Here is a 21908-nt window from a genome sequence, read left to right as displayed (position 1 = left end):
AGAGTTCAAGCATACCCAGCTCAGAGATGAGATAGTTAAAACGTTTCTCATCTAAGGGCTTTGTGAAAAGATCTGCTAACTGCTGGTCTGTGAAAATAAAATGTAGCTCCACATCTCCTTTTTGAACATGATCCCTTATGAAATGATATCGAATGTCAATGTGCTTAGTTCTTGAGTGCATCACAGGATTATTGGTAATAGCAATAGCACTTGTGTTGTCACAGTAGATTGGATTTTTTGTAACATGAACACCATAGTCCTTCAGCTGGCTTTGCATCCATAGTACTTGAGCAGTACAACTAACAGCAGACACATATTCTGCCTCAGCAGTAGATGTGGACACAGTATTTTGTTTTTTGCTCGTCCAGCTGACTAGCCTACCACCCAGTAACTAGCAACCACCAGTAGTACTTTTTCTGTCTATCTTACACCCTGTAAAGTCAGCATTTAAATACCCAATTAGCTCAAAATCCTGGTCTTTGGGATACCAAAGACCACGTTTAGCAGTACCTTTCAGATACCTAAATATCATCTTTACTGCTAACAAGTGTGACTCTTTAGGATCAGCTTGATATCTAGCACAGAGACATGTGGCAAATGTAATATCTGGTCTGCTGACTGTGAGATAAAGTAGGGACCCAATCATACCTCTGTATTCAGTGATATTGACTGGTTCACCGTTGGGATCAGCATTAATTTTGATAGATGCTGCCATTGGAGTCCTTATATCTTTTAAACAGGTCAGACCAAATTTCTTTAACATATCTTTGATATATTTATCTTGACTTATAAAAATTCCATCATCAAGTTGTGTAATTTGCAATCCTAAAAAGTATTGCAAATCTCTTTGTAAGCTCATTTCATATGTCTTTGTCATAAGTTTTAAAAAATCTTGACAATGTTTCTCATTTTAGATCCATAAATAATATCATCCACATATATTTGTACCAGCAAGAGATCACCATCTATCTCTTTTGAGAATAGAGTGGTATCAATTGTTCCAACTTTAAAACCTATACCAGTGAGATACACATGAAGTGTCTCATACCATGCTCTTGGTGCCTGTTTGAGGCCATAAAGAGCTTTGTCTAGCTTGTAGACATGGTCTGGATATTTACTACTTACAAAACCAGGAGGCTGTTTGACATAAACTTCTTCTTGCAGCTTCCCATTTATAAATGCAGATTTAACATCCATCTGGAATACCCTAAAGTTCATCTTAGCAGCATATGCCAAGAACAATCTGATAGCTTTCATCCTAGCCACTGGTGCATATGTCTCTCCATAATTCAATCCTTCTTCATGTTTGAAGCCCTGAGCTACCAATCTAGCTTTGTTTCTGATCACAATCCCATCTTCATCCATCTTATTCTTGAAAACCCACTTGGTACCAATGATCTTTTTAGTTTCATCATCAGGTTTAGGTACCGAAGTCCAAACCTTATTCCTATCAAATGGGAGATCTCTTCATGCATAGCTCCTGCCCAGCTAGGATCTTTGATTGCTTCTTCAGGACATGTAGGTTCAATTGTAGATACAAAGTTCACATGCATACAAAAGTTGCTGGTTTCATGTCTTCTTATTTTAACACCACTTACCAGATTACCAATAACTTGCTCAATTGGATGCTCCTTTGTCCATCTAGTGTTATGAACAGGTGAGCTTGTTGTGGAACCCACAACATCTTGATCATCAGCTGGCTCAGAGGAATGAGCAGCAGTGGGAGACATCTGTTCATTATGAGTGCAACCAGTACCAGCTTGAGATCCTTCAGAACCAGTAGACCTATGCTCAAGTTGTAAAACTTCTGTAGAGCAAGTAGGTCTACCTGGTTTAGACACAGATGGAACAAAGTGTTCCATCTCATTATCAGAGAACCCAACAACATGGATTGGTGAGAGATTTGCTGCTGGTTCTCCTTCATCATCTAGAGCTTGCTGAGTTGGCTCTTCAAACAGTAACTCCTCATCTTCTTGACCAGAAGATGAAGTAGGGGCAGTTTCATCAAATGTAACATTAATAGATTCTTCAAAACAACCCCATCTTTTATTGAAAATCCTATATGCCTTTGACATGTTGGAATATCCAAGAAATATACCTTCATCAGCCTTAGCATCAAACTTGCCTAGCTGATCCCTATTATTTAGAATGAAACAGGGAGTGCCAAATACATGAAGAAATGAAATTGAGGGTCTTCTACCTTTGAGAACTTTATAAGCAGTTTTCTGATGTCTTTTCACTATTAAAGATCTATTCTGGGTAAAACATGCAGTGTTCACAGCTTCTGCCCAATATGAATTTTTCAACCCAGACTCAGCCAACATAGATCTTGCTGCATCACCGAGAGTTCTGTTTCTTCTTTCTGCAACACCATTCTGTTGAGGTGTTCTCACAACAGAAAAATTCTGTGAAATACCTTTGTCATCACAAAATTCTTCTAAAGTAGCATTTCTGAATTCTGTACCATGATCACTTCTAAGCTGCTTCACTAGTTGCCCATTCAGTAGTTCCATTCTTTTGATAAAATTGATAATTTCATCAGCAGCTTCACTCTTTTGCTTCAAAAAGAATACCCAAGTGTATCTGGAATATTCATCAACAATCACCAGTATATACTTCTTCCCACTACAACTGGCTATATTAACAGGACCAAAAAGATCCATATGAAGTAGGTGAAATGGTTTCTCAACAGATGAAATTTTTTTGACTTGAATGAGGCATGGTGATGCTTCCCTTTTTCACATCCAGGACACAGACTGTCCTTCACATAAGACATTGTGAGTAGCCCAGAAACCAAACTTTTACAAGATAACTTATGAATATCTTTGAAGTTGAGATGTGAGAGTCTCTTGTGCCATAACCACTTAAGGTTGTCTGCTGCCTTTGAATAAAAACAAGTATCAATTGTTGTGACTGCTGTGTTCATGTCAATTTGATACATGTTCTCATGTCTTTTTGCTGTCAATAGTGGCATCCCTGTCTTATCAAAAATAGTGCCAATCTACCTTCTGAACTGGACTATTTTACTTTTGCTTGTCAGTTGGCTTATGCTGAGTAGATTATGTTTAAGCCCAACGACATATGCTACATTTGAAAATGTAACATTCTCATTTGTTAAAGTACTAAAACCCTTTGTGTAACCCAACGAATTATCTCCATATGATATAACTGGACCATCCTTTTCTTGATAATCCATCAGCAGGAACTTACATTCGGTCATATGTCTCGAATAACCACTATCGAGATACCAGATTTGCTTGTTTTGAATGCCCTGCACAGTAGCTAAGAGATTAGTTCTTTTTGGGAACCCATCCAAGGATGGGTTCTGGAAGGGTCATCTTTGATGATCTCTTCCTGTCTGCTGGTTTGCTTGAAGAGGCAGCAGCAGATGGGGTTAGGGTTAGAGTACACCGGTTGGCTAAGTGAAACTTGCTGCCACACTTGTAGCATTTTCTCACATTTGGTATCAGTGACTGGTCATACACTAAGTAAATGGGTGCAGTAAGATCGGGTCTACTTTCAGATATGGCAGCTATGAGCTGGTCAAGCTTGACAGTCATTATCTCAGTGATAGATGACTCAACACATGATTCCACAATTTGGTTCACTTTAGCTTTTCCCATAAGGGCAGCTTTCCTTTTAGACCCAGTACCATAATCATGGTATACTGCCTTGCCTTTGTTGTTCAACGAGCCAGTGTGGGAAGTTACTGACCCGTCAGCTGATACCGGACGATTCGTGTGAATCTTGATTGCTGCCTTTGACTTGCCAGTATTGCGTTTTGCTGGCTTATCAGCAGCTACTGGTTGACCAGTACAATTTTCATCAGCTGGCTCGGCATTGGTGGAATTTGAGCATGAAGGGGAATCAATTGTTTTTGACTTTCTTTGGTTGTTTTCAGTTATTTCCCTTTTAATGCGTCTTTCCTTTGGAGTCATATAGTAAATGCTTGAGGGATCAGTAGTTTCATCAATTGAAGTACTGGTTTCCTTGGCTTTTACTTCATCCTCCAAAATTTCTTTCATGGACGGTGGTGGGGTCTCTGTAGGTCTGACAAATTTATTTGTTAAGACCTTTTTACCTTTAACTATCTTGGCAAAAGTATTTGGCAAGACAGCTTCAGGATCAGTTTCAAGAATGAGGTCCATGTAAGTAACTTCTGCAAGAGCAGTAGCAGCAGCATAGTCACCAGCAAAGAATGCTTCAACTTGGGCAGGCACCTGCTCATTCACACATTTTGCTGTGCGTTGAGCAGATGTACACCAGGAAGCAACAATCCTTTTGAGATCGTTTAGCTAGTTCTTGACCTCTACTGCCTCAACGTGAAGAGACTTTAAAGCAAAATTTTGTTTTTCAAGTTTGGAAATTTCATCTTTCAAGATTTTAATTTCATCGTTTTTGCCTTTAAGTTTTTCATTTAGAGATTTGTTATCAGATTTTAAAACTTCTTCACGTTTACTGCCTCTACATAAATCAACTCTTAGGTAGTCAAACATTTCAGCTTTTTCATCATCAGTATAAGTTCAAAAATTATCAACCTTATACATCATCTCAGATTTCCATTGAGATAAATCCTTTTTCAGATCAGCTTCCCTCATATCAGCCATAAACGTACTACCATTATCATTCTCATCAGACTCCTCGATATCCTTGGCCATCAAACACAACTTTTTACCAGAAGCATAACCAGCACCATCATCATCAGTATCACTGTCAGAAGATGAAGAAGAGCTGGTTTCATCCCAATCATGATGCTCAGCAACTAGAACCTTTTCTGGTTTATTTCCCTTCTTATCAGCCTTTATACTTTCCTTCATCTGAGCTTTCATTGCTTTGTACTTGTTCTTGTACTTGTCAGCTTTTGAGAAAGAGTTAGCATGTGAGACAGAAGGTTTCCTGGACATGCATTCAGCAGTAAAATGTCCAACCTTTTCACAATTGTAACACTCAGATTTAGGACCTTTGACTGATTTGCTGCTAAACCTAACACTTGGTTTCTTACTCCCTTTATATGACTTGCTGGTTCTATTACAATTAAACCTTTTGAAATGGCTAGCCAGCAAAGCCATACCTTCAGCAAACCCTTCCACATCATCTTCATCATCACTACTCTCCTCAGACCCAGTACCACTCTCCACATCATCTTCAGCTGACTCTTCTTCTGCTGTCAACTTTTGAACCAGTAAAGCCTTTTGAACTTTCTTTTTAGCAGCAGCAATAAGAGCAGTATCATTTATTTTAGAAGATTTTAAAGTGGTGGGGGCAGACTTAAAGTTTTCTTTCAAGTTTAGTTCAAGTTTAGCTTCTGCCTTCTCATGGTTCCAAAGTGTATCATAGAGGGAAGACATGTTAAAGTTCTTTAAAGTCTGAGTGGTTCTTAGAGGGTCAGTCACTGGTTTCCATTTAGTAGACAATGAGTCAATGAATTTGTTTACTTGTTCAAAATCAGTATATGTGATTTTCAAAGTAAGCAGGTCAGCAACTAAGGAGTTAAACCTAATGAAGGTTTGCTTAAGGGTCTCATTCTTATAGGCAAAGAACATTTCATACTCTCTTTTCAAAGCAATAATCTTGTTCTGCCTAACCTCATCCATGCCTTCATAAGTAACATCTAGATAGTCTAACATAAACTTAGCATTGAGTTTTCCCTTAATCAGTTTAACAAGTGGTTAGGTAATGTTATAGCTAACAGTGTCCTAATCTTAGGGTCAAGTCCAACGCGACGTTTATCCTCAGCATCCCATTTTGCTGGAGTGAGAATAACCTCTCTGCCAGGAATGGCAGGAGTGTCAGCAGTAGCTGGAATACTACCAATAGTCTCAGTTGGGATAAATGGACCATCTGTGGCAATACCAGGTATGAGTGGGTCAATAGACTCCAGGCGAAGCATGAACCTTGCCTTTCAAGTTTCATACTCATCTTCATCAAATTTGGATGGTCTATTGGATGAGCCATTTTCAAGTTAAGCTGTATTTGAATATGCAGCCATGAGAGAATTCAGATCTAAGATATTAAATTATCAAGACTGAAGCTCTGATACCAGTTATTGGTCCCTTGATAAACAACAGGAGTATTGTAGAGGGGGGTGAATACAATATCTTTTAATTAACTTACAGTTAAACACAATTTAGTATTCAAGCATGTAATTTAAATAGAGTCAAAGGTAATTTTTCAACGGTTATTCTTTATTGATTAAATCACAAAGAATTACAACTATCCTTGGCGGAATGATAGTTGGTTGATACAAATTTACCTAGATTATAGCTATGAGGATAAACTTAAAGCTATTACACGTTTTGGACTCTAAATAATAAAACTCAGACCACTAGTTGTTACAATAGTGGATACAACAATTTATAATAGTCCTTTTATCCGTGTAATTGTTCTATTGTCCACTGGTACATAGGATGTCTGTACTTGTGGGGACAACTGCATCAGAGAGCGTGCTCTCCTCTTTCCTATTTGGTAGCTATTTGCAGAAACACCCCAATTCGGTTTGGCACCACTATTTATTTAAACAAATAGAATGTTGTGTTCCCTAGGCATTGACAAAGTATAGCACATGTCTGCACATGCGTTAAACTTTTGCATTCCCACGTGGTCTTGTAAGGTCACTTGTCAGCCGCCGACGCGTGTCCTTTCCTGTTCAACTTTGTCTTTGACTTCTATTGAATAGTACAATTGATGTAGACCACTCAGGAAACTACTATGCTTGTAATGGAGCATATCTGTCTTGTGTAGTAAGCTGCATTCCAGCTATGCTGGTTCTTCATTGCTGAGTCACTTGATATTATTGAATTGCTGAGTATACATCCTGTGCTGATTGAAGAACACTGTCTACCTTGTGCTGGTAGACTAAGCAGCAAACTAAACACTCGACACAGCAATATCTGCTGTCTATACATAAAAAAACTTGTGCTGGCTACACATAACATTTTAGTGCAAATAAATTACAGTTTTGTCATAATTAAATACTTAATTATTTTGGGGACTCAACAATGAGTATTCAGTGTCTCCTTCATTGAACGTGAGACCTATCCATTTGTAGGAATCGAATTATACCTTTTGAGGTGTTGTGGGTTTTCTATGCATTATGAAAAGATTATTGGTCTTTCCATAAATGGATCTTGTCACGGAAAGGAAGGTGTCTTATCCCTTAAGTGAATATGGCGGTGGTCGAGCTACCTCCCTTTCATAGATGTTGACTTTGTTTAATCGAGGTTTCAGTGCACTCTATCTAAGGGCACTGCCACATATATGATCAGTTCTGTAGACTTACATCCGTTGTTTGCTTCGTAGCTGATCTGGTCACGAAGCCATTATTTGTGACCCGAATGTGGGGTACACTATCAAACCCATAGTTTAATTTTACGAAGCGGAAAACTAAGCTGAGCTTGGTAAAGTTAAACTTCATAAATTTAGTATATGTCAATTTGACTGCGACTGCAGCTGTCCCCTGCTGATATTGCACATTTCTCATATATTTATCATGGCAATATCCGTCATTTTACGTCCATTTGGATACGGTTTTGGTTATTATTCGCGGTTATTATGAAGATTGTGATTTTAGAGCCGAGAAGTGTTCATTCGAGGTAATTTATGAGTTCATGACGAGTTTTCAGCAGATTATGTGTTAATAGTTGATTTGGGGCGCGTTTAAGGCAAGCAATATGTAAAATCGAGTAAGAATTGAAGCCAAGGGATTAGCGCGTCGCGCGTTTGAGTGCGCACCGCGCTTTATAACGTGAATCAGGACCCGCCAACTTTTAATTTTGTGCAGTTATTTTCATGTACAAATGCGCGCCGCACATTTTTCTGCGCACCGCGCAAAACAGGTCGGCCAAATCAGTCCACTATTTAAGGAATCAGTTTTCTACCCTAAAGAATTATCTTTTTCACCAGCCGATTTTCAGAGCACAAAGGGCGATTTTCAGTGACTTTTGGAGAATTTCAAGGTTACTCTAACGCATCAATCATTCCGCTAACGGGGATAAATCCGAGCATCAATCAAGATTCATCGTGTTAGGTTGATTCCTTGTTTATCAACAATGTTTTCTTTGATTATTACTTTGATTTCAATTGTTGCCATGATTTTTGGCTAGTTTCTTAATGTTTGTCTAGGCTAATAAACATATGTGTTGGATGTGATTTTCATTAATTGTGGATTATAAGTATTTTGATTTGAAGTTTTGAATACATGAATGCATCTTATGAAACTTGTTCTTTTCGATTCAATTGATTGTATGTTTGCTTGATAGGACGAGAGTTCATCAATTTAATATATATATATATATATATATATATATATATATATATATATATATATATATATATATATATATATATATCTTCAACTGGTTTGTCTTAATTGGTGGTTTGCTTAATCGGAGACGATAGTAAATTGAATTCAAAAGAGCTAGACGATTTAGGTGTAAATCACTCACAACGAGAGTTGGTGTGATTATTGATTACTTCGAGAGTAGAGTCATAATTTGAACCCGATTATCAGTTGAGTCAACTTATCACATCTAGGAGGTCTTAAGTGACGGGGAATTCCGTGCTGTGTAATCTTAGTTGTTGTGTCTGCGCTGGGGAATTCCAGGTGGACCGATTAGGAAACTTACATGCTTTTAATCTACAATTCGAGCTTAATCTAATTGCATCCAGCACTAGGTGTAAAAGATCTAGACGAACATTCGTTCTTTTATTTGATCTACAATTATCTTATTTTTCCTGTTTGCTTTAAAGCTTAAATCTTAAAATACCAAGAATATTGTTCTTTCTTGTTATTAGTTAAAATTATTCTTGATTTGGCTAATCGTTAAATAGCCACAAAACCAAACTATTTCGTACTTTCATTTTCCTTGATTAAATTAGTTTATTTCATTAGTTCTGTCCTTGGAACGATCTTGGATTTACCAACTTATATACTATTGCACGATCGGGTATACTGCCCGTTAGTGTGTATTAATCTCTGAACTAGTATTTTCCATATATAAATTATAGACGCGATTTTACACATCACCTACTATATTACCATTTTGTCCTTTAAATATATTCATCTCGTTATGGCTGTCGAGGGGTAGTTTCGTCTTTTTATTCCGATTTCCAAGGCAGCGTTTTCAAATTTGAAGTTTGATTAAGATAGATACAAATAATAAATTGGGAAAGAAATAACCAATTAGGAGGGAGAAGAAACCTCATTGATTAGAAGACATATAATGTTTTGTTAGAAATTTTAATCAATATAGTTGAAAATTAAATCAATAAATGCTTAAAATCCAAATCAAATACGTAGTAATGGTTAAACGATATTAGAGGGAAAAATTTGACGTCATCACCCAAATCAATAGTAAAAATATGATTTAAAATAATTGACGGTTAGACTTTAATACACTTTTTTTTTGTGTATATTTAAATTTAAATTAGATTAAATTATAAAAGGTTATTAAGCAAAGTTCATGAAATCACTCAATACTAGTGATAAATTATAAAAAGTTATTAAGGCAAATGTTCATGAAATCAGTCGAGTAATATTTTTGTCTAAATCCAATTCAAATTAAGATATTATTCGACATGAACTCAACAAAATCGAATTTGAATATTATATGACGCTAATTCAAGCTAAACAAACTTGAACTTGAACTAACTCGCCGATTTCTCGAAATTGCGAACAACATAAGGCAAAATTTGAATAACTTACAACTTTAGAACATTAAAAGAGAATAAAATTTTTAACCTAAAGTCAGGCTGAAAAAAGAAAAAAGATGCATGGAGCCGAGTTGAAGATGTCCAACATCAACGACATTTGATTTGTTTTGATCGTTTGGTGTTTTCATGGTGGATGTCCCTCTATCTTGTTTAATTAGCGGTGTTTTAGGTTGAGTGGGTGTTTAGAGTTTGTTTCTTTATGTGTTTTATTTTTTCATGTGTTGGTTGTCTTTTATGTTTGGCCGGAGGTCCACTCGGAAGCAATCTCTTTATTCGTCGAATAGAGAGAGAGATGACTTTCTCTACTTAGAAATGACTTGTTTCTATTCTTGGATAGGGGAAGGATTGTCTACATCTCACCTCCCTCATACACCACTCATTGTGGTATTGGATTTTGTTGTTGTTGTTGTTGGTTGTCTTTTATGTTTTTACGTTGCTTTGTTTCAGTACATTTGCTCAAGCCTTAATTTCGGCTGTCTTGTTGGATTTTGAACGATTTTAGTGGGAGGGCCAAAATCATTTCAAAAACTTATATAAGAAAAATTCTAAAATCTTGAATGGACTATTATATAAGATATTTATATATTAGATCTCAAAAAATAAAATTTACAATAAGAGAACAAATTTTTGGAGGGGGCCAATGCCCACCCCTGCCACTCTAAAGATCCGTCCCTGCTTGTTTAGGTTTAGTTCAAGCTTGTATCTCTTGTTTGTATGTTAGTTAGCTTTTATCGATTGATGAAGCGTGTTCTCGTTTTATATACTTTTGTTTTTTTCTTCGAAAAAAGTGTAAATTGAACAAAGTAATGTAAATGGCCCCATTACTATTTATTACACTTGTACAAACTTACCAAACGATCCATCCGATGAAAAATAACATGAGATAAATCGAATTCAAAGACAAAATTGTTGGTCGGACGGATACAACATAAGAGATCGCAGCTGCCACCTTCCGAAATCTCGGGACCTGGGCCCCACTTATACAACATTAAAATACAAAAAAAAATATGTATAAACACCCCACAAACACACACCTGCTTACACCAACCCAATATCTCTGAAACTAACGCCACCACCGTAAACCCTGAAAGCCGCCACCGCCGCCACCACCAACCAACCACCATGGCTGCGGCGGCAATGTCTGCCATGGGCTTCACCTCTTCTTCATCAAAAGATTTCTCCAAATTCAATACCCACATTCCCTTTCAATCTTTTAATTTCCAACCTTCAATTTCACTTTCTGTCCGTACAATCAACAATTCGATATCTTTATTAAAACCCATTACAAACGATCAAAACCCCAACAAGTTTCCGATACTTCTCGCGTTTTCCGGCGATGGAGGTGACGGAATCGGAAACGGTAACAATTCCGGCGGCGGAGGTGGTGGTGACGGTGGTGGTGGGAATGACAATGAGAAAGAGGCGTTGATGGTGTTGGCTCAAGTGGGTAGGTCGTTGGATAGTTTACCGAAAGATTTGGCCGCTGCGATCGGGTCGGGTCGGATACCTGGATCGGTTGTAAATAGATTTTTGGAGCTTGAGAAGAGTCCATTTTTGAAATGGTTGATGAAGTTTGGTGGGTTTAAGGAAAGATTGCTTGCTGATGATTTGTTTTTGGCCAAAGTTGGGATTGAATGCGGCGTTGGTATGTTTACTAAGGTATGACCTAATGCTCGAGCATCAATTTTAATTTTAGTTTATAATCAGTAATAATATAAGTAAAATAAGTCATAAAGATTTGAACTTTTGGGATTAGTTATCTTCTTTTGTTAAATTGAATGTTGATTACAGGTGAACGTATTAGGGTGTTTTTCGGTATGATTTAGGCATTGATTTGGGAAATATCTGATGCCTTTGTGTTCATAAATAATTTTTTCGACATGTTAGCGGTAAGAAATGGAAGTTCAAAACTATTGCATGCTGGTTTATAGAAGCCAAAACGGTTACTGTTTTATTTGATTGGAAATACTCCTTTTTATAGCTAATTATGTTATCTAACCTTGCGTTGTAATGGAAACAGGGGAACCTGTGATAAACTGGTAATATGTTGTGAAAAAGTTAAAGATGAACGCCTTTAACATCTTTATTGTACTTTGCAATCACGTAAAATGCATAAAGACTCGTTTTTTTCCTTGTATGTTAGCAAATTAAGTAAAATGCAGAAAGACTTATGTCTTTCTGTCTTGTATGTTGCAAATTAAGTAAAATGCAGAATGACTCGTTCGTACAAAGTCTTTCTCTTGTTTGGTATGAAGATTAAGATTACAAATAGATAAGCTTCATTTTAGATGGTTTTTATGTAAGTTACATTGCTTCCTACTGTCATTATTGTGTATTTTTTGAGCAATGAGTTTTTGTGCAAGCCTCCTTGTGATATAATAATGTAATATAATATAATATATAATATAACAATATAATGTAAATGTAATTCTTACCGAGTTACTGACTATGTTGGATGCTATGCACTCCCTCCATTACTAGATGTTAATTGTTTAAGGTTTTGGCATGCCCGCTTAGGAATAAAAATACAATAACTAATTGTTGAAAGAATTATATTTCTAATTTCAGCTTTGTAACCAGTTAACACTTAACAGCATATGTACTTTTTTTCTAGAGATAAAGATATATTATATGTATTCGACTATGCGATTGCTCCTAGATTTCCTAAACAACTATTTTTGATAAGGTTAAAAAAGTTCTTGAAGTAAATGAACATATTGGAACAGGGGAGTACTTGTTATGTGCCTATGTGTGGTTTATGATTATGATCAATGTTCTAGAATCTATTTTAGAATTTCATCTGGCACATTGTAACTTTTTGCTTATATATATAAACTACTAGTTTTTCCTGTTTGCTATAAAACGATTTGCATAATAACCTCTCACGTGATGTATGTATGTATGTATCCATGTAGACTCTTGCAGAATATGAAAAACGCAAAGAAAATTTCTCCAAGGAGCTGGAAATTGTTTTTGCAGATGTGGTATGCTTCTTTTATGTTTTTTTTTTTTTTTTTTTTTTTTGCCCTTTTTATATTAGTTCAAAACGATTTTTTCTTGAATATATATTAATTAATAACTCTAGTTTGTTAAATGCCCAGGTAATGGCTGTAATTGCAGATTTCATGCTTGTTTTTCTTCCTGCCCCTACTGTGTCTCTTCGACCTCCTATTTCTCTTAATGCTGGACGTTTAGCCAAATTCTTCTACAACTGTCCTGACAATGCGTTCCAGGTTATTATTTTCTTTTTTATTAAACTTTTCTTATAATTATCCAATTATTTGGAGGTTAGTGTAAAAGGAATTTATATGTATCGAATAATACCAAATTTTATATCGTACTTTTTTCAGACTGCTCTGGGTGGAACATCATATTCCTTACTTCAAAGATTGGGTGCTACAGCGGTATGAAAGTTTTTTTTTTGTATGTTACATATGCAATTTTGAGTCTGTTAATATTCATGTATCTAATGTTTAATTGGACTCTTTTCAGCGCAACGGCACAAAGCTTTTTGGTGTGGGAACTGCATCATCATTGGTATCAAAATATTCTTATACTATCATATATGTTTAATTTGTCGCAATTTTTGTTGAGTTTATTTCAAAATGAACTCGGCTCAAAGTTCATTTTTATATACTTGAATAGTATAACATTATCAACCAACCATTTATTTGCCTAGTGTTTGTTGGTTTCTATGTTATGCGATAAACCATAGTAGAATGGGTCATACTAAATTTCTTTGATAGGGAAAGTATAGCAATATTCTATACCACATTAGGAAATTTGATTCGTTTTCAATTGTTTTTGTGTTTGTTTGTTTTACTTATATTGTGCAGCTTTATAAATTGATTGTTAAACATGTTCAGGTTGGCACAATTGTGACAAATACACTGATTAATGCTAAAAAGGCTGTTCAAAAACCAGGCGATGATGAGATCGAAAATATACCCGTGTTAGCAACCAGCGTGGGATATGGTGTTTATATGGCAATTTCTAGCAATCTTCGGTAAGTTTCAGATGTCACCATTATATTTGTATATCTACTTTAAATGACAAATGATCTTTTTTTGCCTAAATAAATTAGACCAACTGACTTTTCAAATGATATTAACTGGTTTTCTGTTACATACAGTTCATTATTCTTTTGAAAATTTAGAGGCGTTGGGTTGGGTAATGGTGAATACGGGCATTTTTTGATAACACGAAAGAGGCCAGTTTGTTGAAACACTTTTTGTTTTTGTGAGTTAATTGAGACGGTTTAGTTGGTCATATACATAGAACTTACACTTGACCTGTTAATACACTTAACTTGAACTGACCCGTTCATAAGTTAATAGTCGAAATTGCAATGTTAAAAAATGAAAAGAAACATTATATTTGGCAAGAATGATCATGCCTTTTAACCAATTGTGTCGAGCGTTGGTTTTTTGGGTAAAGGGCGCATAAGGTCCCAATTTAATTATATTTTCTCATTTTGGGTACCTAACTTTTGTTTTGTCAATTTAAGGTATGTGAGTTTTTTTTTTTTTGCCACCAAAAGGGAACTTTTTATCAATTTGAGGAAGTTAAGGTATTTATTGTGTTCAAAATAGGAAGGAAAAAATGTTTTGCAATGCTTCAAAGGTAAAAAAAAAAAAGAGAGACTCATTTGGATGTTGAAAAAAATACTTTTAGTACCTTCAATATATAATACAAAAGTTGAGTACCTGAAATGTGAAGTTTGGTAAATTTGGTTACCTTCTTTTTATATTGCGGTACGTTCAAAATCATTTGTTACTAGGTCTCACGTGTTTATTTTTCTTGCTTATTATCTGCAAAAAATATGACTTCTATAGTTTAGAATATTCAGTCATTTTTAGTTGGTGTTCCATATTCTCTTTCAAATTTCAGTTGAAACAAGTTCCCCTTCTCAGAGATGGTTAATTTTGAGTTTTGAGTGTCTAAAAGAGTTGTGCTTTATAACTTCAAACTCAATATTGTCTAATCTCCGTGTGAAAATAAATGATAATCTAAAAGTTTCATAACAAACTAAAAACAAGTCTTGTGTGAATTGAATATAAGAAGTATACCATTAACGCTAGCTCTACCTAAAGGTGTCAAAATGGGTTCGTAACGGGTAAATTTTAGGTGTAGGTTGAAATTAGTCGGTTTAACCGTTTAGGTAATGGTTCAAAACAGGTAACCTTTTTTGGTGTGGGTTGAAAATGGCTGGGATGGGATTTTCTGAAGTGCTTATTTGACCAAATTTTAGTGTTCTTCATAACTATTTAGTGTGTGAAATATGAGTACAGAAAATAATGCAAGTACAATAAGAATGTAGTTTTTGGAATGTACTATGAAATACACTTCGAGTTACTTTTTACCCATTCGACTGTTTCTCTATATATCCAAGTTCTTTTTTTTTGAAAAGCAAGAAAGACTTATATTAAACAATCACGAATAGTACATGGTTGACTGGGCACCCTTAACAGCACGATACATCACGAAAGAAATAAGGAAAACAAATTACATCGCCCTAAGCTAATTGCAAAGATTGCAACTAACAAAAGGAGTTAAAACTAAGGGTGTGAGAACCATTGTAGCCAATCCATAATATGACCCTTGCAACGTCGTGAAATCCAATCATATGAAAGAACTTGAACCTCGCTAAATAAAGATGGGACCGTCTCGAGCTTATTCTTGAACACCTTTGCATTTCGATTCTTCCATAGAATGTAACAAACCACCCAACAAACCGCTTACCATTGATTCTTTTTATGATCATGTGCTACACCACCGAAAGTACCATTAAAAATATCCTCAAACCCGAATATAGCCGAATTATACCCCCACCATTTAAGAACTTTAGCCCAAATGTATTTTGCCACTTGACAGAAAAAAAGTATATGCTCCACCGTCTCAATGTCACCATCACAAATCGGGCATCTCACACTATTCAATCGATGCCCCGTGTATCTAACTCGAATCTTACCGGTATACGTCCTAATCTCGCCCGCCAAATAAACACCTCCACTTTTTTTGGAACCAAACCATTTCGCAACGACTCAATAGAATTAACTGCACGTGGTAGAATAACTTTGTCGACAAGAACCGAACAGTCCTTGACCGTATAAATGCCCTTCGAATTAAGATTCCAGCTCCAACATTCTTTTTTACCTTCGGTCAGCTGCAAGTTCCGAACAGTATCACGCAACTCATTTAGTTCACTATTCGTTCGGCCCATCGGTGGATAGGCCCAATTGCCGAGCCCATCTCCCTTAAATTCTTCGATTTTGCTACTGATGTTGATATCTTTGTCAATCTCTAGCCTGTGTAGTCTTTTGAATCTGTCCTTAAACCTTGCGTTCCCCACCCAAATGTCATCCCAAAAAGAAGTGCTTTTTCCGTCCCCGATTGAGCGTATGAAAGAATTAGAGAAAGAAATCCCTAACCCGTCCACATGTTTTCCTGCATCACAAATAGAATTCCAAAGGCTAGCGTTTGAATTCCGGGCACGCTCGTTACCAAGCACAAGACCTCCACTAGAACCATAAATGCTACGAATAACGGTGACCCACAAAGTGTTAGTTTCGGTTTTAAACCTCCACCACCACTTACAAAGAAGAGCCAAATTTTTACTTTTTAAGGACATGATATTTAAACCTCCTTCTTCTTGAGGAAGAAGGATTTTTTCCCACTTAACCCATGACATTTTAGAATTAGAACCCGTCCCGCCCCAAAAAAATTTCCTTCTCACACTCTCGAGAGAATTAAGCACACAAGTAGGGGCACGAAAGAGCGAGAAGTAATAGAGAGGTAGGCTAGAGAGAACCGTCTTAACTAAAGTTAACCGTCCACCGAAAGAAATCATTTTTGCTCTCCAATCCGCTAACCTTTTGTTAAATTTCTCGATCACCGGGGACCAATCATTCAATTTCTTCATCCTATTACCCACGGGAATACCCAAATACATGAAAGGCAATCGACCGCCGAGACACGAACACCAAGACGCCAGAGCTTCCACGTTATCATTACTAATGCCTATCCCAAATAATTGACTTTTATTATAATTAACCTTCAACCCTGAAGCCAGTTCAAAACATTCCAACAAGTACATTAAATTTCGCGCATTACGTCTACTCCATTCGCCAAAAAAAATCGTATCATCCGCATATTGCAAATGGGAGATGACGACTTTATCTTTACCCACCTCCACCCCTTTATACATTCCTCTCTCAACCGCCACTTTCGTTAGGATATTAAGTCCCTCCGCTGCAATAATAAAAAGAAAAGGCGATAAAGGATCACCTTGGCGAATGCCCCTTTTAAGATTAAATTCACTTGTCGGAGACCCGTTTATGAGAATGGAGATTGTAGCCGATTTAAGACACGCGGAAATCCACTTGCACCATTTGTTACCGAACCCCATACATTTCATCACTACAAGAAGATAATCCCAATTAAGCGAATCAAAGGATTTCTCGAAGTCTACCTTAAAAATTAGGACGTGCTTTTTGTTTCGTTTAAGATCTTCGACCACTTCATTAGCAACTAACGCACCATCAAGAATATATCTACCCCCAAGAAACGCACTTTGTTCCATCCCTACAAGACGAGGTACCACTCTTCGAATTCTTAAGGACAACATTTTCGCGATAATTTTATAATAGCTGCATATAAGACTAATCAGACGATAATCACTAAAACTCAGCGGATCTGATTTCTTCGGAATAAGGGAAACAAAAGAAGCATTGCAACCCTTTGAAAACTCACCAAAACCCAAAAAACCCAAAACCAGTTGATTGCACCTACCAAATCATCTTTGATTATGGACCAAAACTTTTTGAAAAAACCAAAATTGAACCCATCCGGTCCCAGGGCCTTCGCACTACCACAACATTTGACCGATTCCCAAATTTCCTCTTCCGTGAAGGGAACTTCTAAGAGCTCATTATCCGCTGATTTAATCGATTCAGAAAATAGTCCTTCAAGGCTTGGTCCATCCGAATTATGCACCTCGAAAATGCTCTTAAAATGGTTGAAAGCAACTTCTTTGATTGTGTTAGGATTTTCACACCAAGACCCGTTAACATTAATCCCCCGGATGTTGTTTTTATTATATTTTCTCTTTAAGGAATTATGGAAATATTTTAAGTTTTCGTCTCCATCAATCATCCATCGAACACGGGCTTTTTGCTTTAGCATCCCTGTCTTAATTTTTTCCTTTTCCATCCATGTTTTTCTCAAGTTTAGCCATTTAGCTCGCTCTTCATCATTTAAACAACCTACTTCAGCTTTCAATTCAAGATCCGTTACTACCTTTTTAACCGTCTCAATCTCACTATCAAGCTTACCAAAGTGAACTTTACTCCATTCTTTAAGGTCATTTTTTAATCTTTTTAACTTGTTACGAAAAACGCAATCCTTCCGGTTACCCCCCATTGGACCAGACCAAGAATCGGCAATAACCTTGTCAATACCCTCAACCACGAACCAATCATCAAAGATTTTGAACGGTTTAGGCCCAAAATCCACCTCACCATCCGACAAAGAAATAGGACAATGGTCCGATACACTTCTATCTAAAGCCACCACTTTTAGATCGGTCCAAAGGTTAAGAAAGTCGTCCGAAACCAAGAATCTATCTAGCTTACTCATTTTCATCCCATCATCACTAACCCTAGTAAATTTCCTCCCACCCAAAGGAATGTCCACTAAACTATTTCTGTCAATGAACTCATTAAACCTCTTAGCCCGATTATCAAAAAATTCACAATTCAATCTTTCCGACTTATCTCTAACCTCGTTAAAGTCCCCACAAATGACCCACGACACACCATCAATACACAAAAAATTTTCAAGCGAAACCCAAAATTTACATTTGTTAGCGTCATCATGCGGACCGTACACATTGACAATAATCGATTCATTACCCGACTTTTTCCATTTTCCCCGTATAGCAATAAAAAAGTCACCAATTAACTCACTAGAAACCTCGAAGATGTTTTTATCCCAAATTAATAATTGTCCGCCCGACTTACCAACCATTTCTTTTTGAACATACCCACAATCAATAGAACCCCAAAGCCCGAATAACCAATTGTCGACTAGGTTATGACATTTCGTTTCTTGCAACGCTAGAATAGAGGGCCTTTCTACGAAACATAAGCTTTTAACATCACCAAATTTACTTTCTTTCCCGGACCCGAACCCACGAATGTTTAAGGAGATAATCTTCATTAATAAAAAGAAGATATGAACAGAGAAAAAAGACACTTACATATCTTTCTTGGTCCATTTTAGGCCAAGATTGGTGCTAAATTCCTCTACTCCAATACTGCTTTCCGATATCAATTGGCTTACCTCCTTTTTCTTGCTATTCCTAGACGACGATGACTTCTTACTCAGTTTCGATCTTCTACTACCACATGTCACACAATTAATCCCACTTGCTATCCAAGTTCTTTCCATCAATAGGATTAACACTTGACCATATTGACCTACTCTTAAGTAATTTGGTCAAAAATTTTAATGTTATTACAATCCTTTTCATGGGCACAATAAACTTACAGAAAGATATGTGGGACAGGTACCAACTTCTGGCCGGTGTTGTTGAGCAACGGCTTCTAGAACCTTTGTTACACCAACAGAAGCTAATGCTCAGTGCAGCCTGCTTTATCGTTAGGACAGGAAACACATACTTGGGATCAGTATTGTAAGTTCCATTTCCTTTTTTTGTTTAGTAAATTGTTATAATATTTCTATGTATAGCTGATTGTTTGATCAAATATTGCGTACAATGTTTTCAATGCAGGTGGGTGGATTATGCTCGTTTGGTAGGGCTTCAGAAGGCTCATGATGTTGAATGAATCCAGTTGTTGGACCCCAATATAGCTTCAGATTAGCCGACAATATTGCAATTATTCGTGATTGCGTTTCAAGGGGTGGCCGATTGCCCTTGGTCATTTATTAGACAGTGTAACAGGACTTGTTTTGGTTTCGGTTTTTGTTTTTAGCATTTTAATGCAAGAGTTAAATGCAAGAGTTTCTTGCGGTATTATAAAGATGGATGATAATGATGTCGGTCTTGATATTGAAACAAAAAGGTTTCTTGCACATTTGTTCAGATTAGTATCAATTAAGGTTTGATTCATGGAGTGTAGATTGTTGAATGTCGGTGATGATTTTGTTGTGATACTCTACAGTCTTGTGTCAGTATTAAACTCGATACATAATCACTTCACTTATTATTGTTTCAAAAGTAAGTTTATTTTAGGTTATATATGAATAATATGATTCTAATAACATAAGCCGTGTCACAAGATGATTCTAACATAAATCACATTGGTCCTTGTTGCAGGCTATGCATTCATACTGATGGAACTTGTAATTTTTTTAGTGTTATGCCTTAAATGGCTACGCAAACATAATGAAACATGTATCAAACCCTTAACCCGTTGATGAGTTCTCCTCCTTTCGTATAACCCAAGATTACCTTTGCGGTTATCGACTCACGACGGCTTCCGGCACCAAATCAAGCACCCGTGGTTGCATGCATTTACGCTTCCCTTAACATGGTGCGTGAGTGGCATTTTTACACTAGGATTAGTGCTCTTGGAATACTCAACCATTACCACACTGTTTCGAGGTTGTTAATAATCAGCAACCACGTTCCTAACGGCGCAATACTTAACCCCCTTTTCCTTTGCTACAACAAAAGTGGCTGATCGTGAAGACTATAGAGTAGATTTGCGAGTTGAGTTGAATAGGTTTCGTCCAGAGGGATGTACATCGGAAGTCACACTACCCGTTTATAGGGACGAGTTCTTTCACATTGTTTCTATCGCTATCACCGAAAGTGTATTATCTCAAGAAATTCTTATCCAGGATGTTGAAGTCTCGAAAGAATTAGACAAGATTGCGGAGGAGGCTGATTTTCAAACTTAGTTCTTTTGTTATTCAGTCAGAAGCTGGACTGGTTGCTAGCCAGTTGTGTGAGGATGGAAAAGTAGCTGTGAGGAGGGATGTTGATCTACGAAGTGCAACACAAATGCCCGGAGACGTAATACTCGACTTTGAGCTGAAAGTCAACACGACCAAGTTGTACGAGCTGGCTATGCGAGCAATGATGGCAGGTCTAACACTATCATCGACCGATTGGAGATATAGTGTTCATCTAACTGCTCTTTGTTTGGGCGTTGATGGCAGGGTCCTTATTACATTTATGAGGGACCACCTTGGCTTCAAAGTGGTGAGTGTTAAGAAGGACTCTCATGTTTTGGTGTTTGCATGCATATCATTTGTTTTGTCTGAACTTAATAGATATAATCACAACAGATGCAATGCAACTGAATTATCAGACAAATCAGATTACTGAACATGCATTAAGCACAATCTAATATTCGGTGCTTTGTAGGGTAACATATGATGTTGTGATGTGAGATATTAACAACGTGGATAATTATGAGACTATTTCGGCTCCTCCTCAGAAGTTTGCATGCATAGAGTTTCTCACGAAAGCTGAGAGGCTCATGAACAAGGGAGGCATATTCGTAATGAACATGGTTTCATCGGATGGACTCTGTATTTAGCTTGAACATGGTCCGTGCAATGAAGTGTGTTTTTTCGCTATTCCAAAAAATATCACTTCACAAGGACCATCGCTTCGTCTTATTTGGGTCCGTCCCTCCCACATCTAACTCTAGACTTGGACGGGCTACAAGTCTCTTAGGTATGGGATCAGATCCCATAGCTTGTTGTCACACATCCTTAATAGGGATAGACCCAAATAAGACGAAACAATGGTCTTTGTGAAGTGATATTTTTTGGACTAGAGAAAAACACACTTCATTGCACGGACCATGTTCAAGCAAAATACATAATCCGGTGAAACCACTCTCATTACGAGCAGGCCTCCTTTGTTCATGAGCCTCCAACCTTTCGTGAGCAACTATATGCATGCATACTCCTGAAGAGGAACCTAAACAGTCTCATAATCGTCCGCGATGTCAATATCTAACATCACGAAATCACAAGTTACCCCTATAAAATGTTGAATATTAGATTGTGCCATCTTGATGCATGTTCAGTTCTCTGTCTAATAAATTCAACTGCATTTTACGTGACTATATCCATTAAGTCTGATATGCAAACACCAAAACTTGAGAGTTGATCTTAACACCCACCACTTTAAAGCCAAGGTGGTCCCTCATAAATGT

General features: G+C 36.9%; 1 protein-coding gene across 1 annotated transcript; it reads left to right on the top strand.

Moving 5' to 3' along the window:
• The first annotated feature begins 10833 nt into the window (after nucleotides 1-10833).
• LOC139888940 (protein RETICULATA-RELATED 4, chloroplastic-like) lies at nucleotides 10834-19559 on the top strand. The gene is made up of 8 exons (XM_071871924.1): nucleotides 10834-11370; nucleotides 12627-12695; nucleotides 12813-12944; nucleotides 13062-13115; nucleotides 13204-13248; nucleotides 13578-13717; nucleotides 19280-19405; nucleotides 19505-19559. Exons 1-8 carry the CDS (start codon nucleotides 10834-10836, stop codon nucleotides 19557-19559), a joined length of 1158 nt encoding a protein of 385 aa, XP_071728025.1.
• The last annotated feature ends 2349 nt before the right edge of the window (nucleotides 19560-21908 follow it).

This window comes from Rutidosis leptorrhynchoides, chromosome 1 (genome assembly GCF_046630445.1).
Source record: "Rutidosis leptorrhynchoides isolate AG116_Rl617_1_P2 chromosome 1, CSIRO_AGI_Rlap_v1, whole genome shotgun sequence".
NCBI classification, from domain to species: Eukaryota; Viridiplantae; Streptophyta; class Magnoliopsida; order Asterales; family Asteraceae; genus Rutidosis; species Rutidosis leptorrhynchoides.
The sequence above is the reverse complement of the archived record's forward strand: the minus strand, read 5'-3'. Positions and strand labels throughout refer to the sequence as shown.

Bases quoted from the DNA above. Each gene is read 5' to 3' on its own strand.
- LOC139888940 (XM_071871924.1), top strand. From the start codon at position 10,834: ATGGCTGCGGCGGCAATGTCTGCCATGGGCTTCACCTCTTCTTCATCA. The intron at 12,696-12,812 runs GTATGCTTCTTT...TTAAATGCCCAG, and splicing joins AAATTGTTTTTGCAGATGTG to GTAATGGCTGTAATTGCAGA. The intron at 19,406-19,504 runs GTAAGTTCCATT...TTTTCAATGCAG, and splicing joins ACATACTTGGGATCAGTATT to GTGGGTGGATTATGCTCGTT.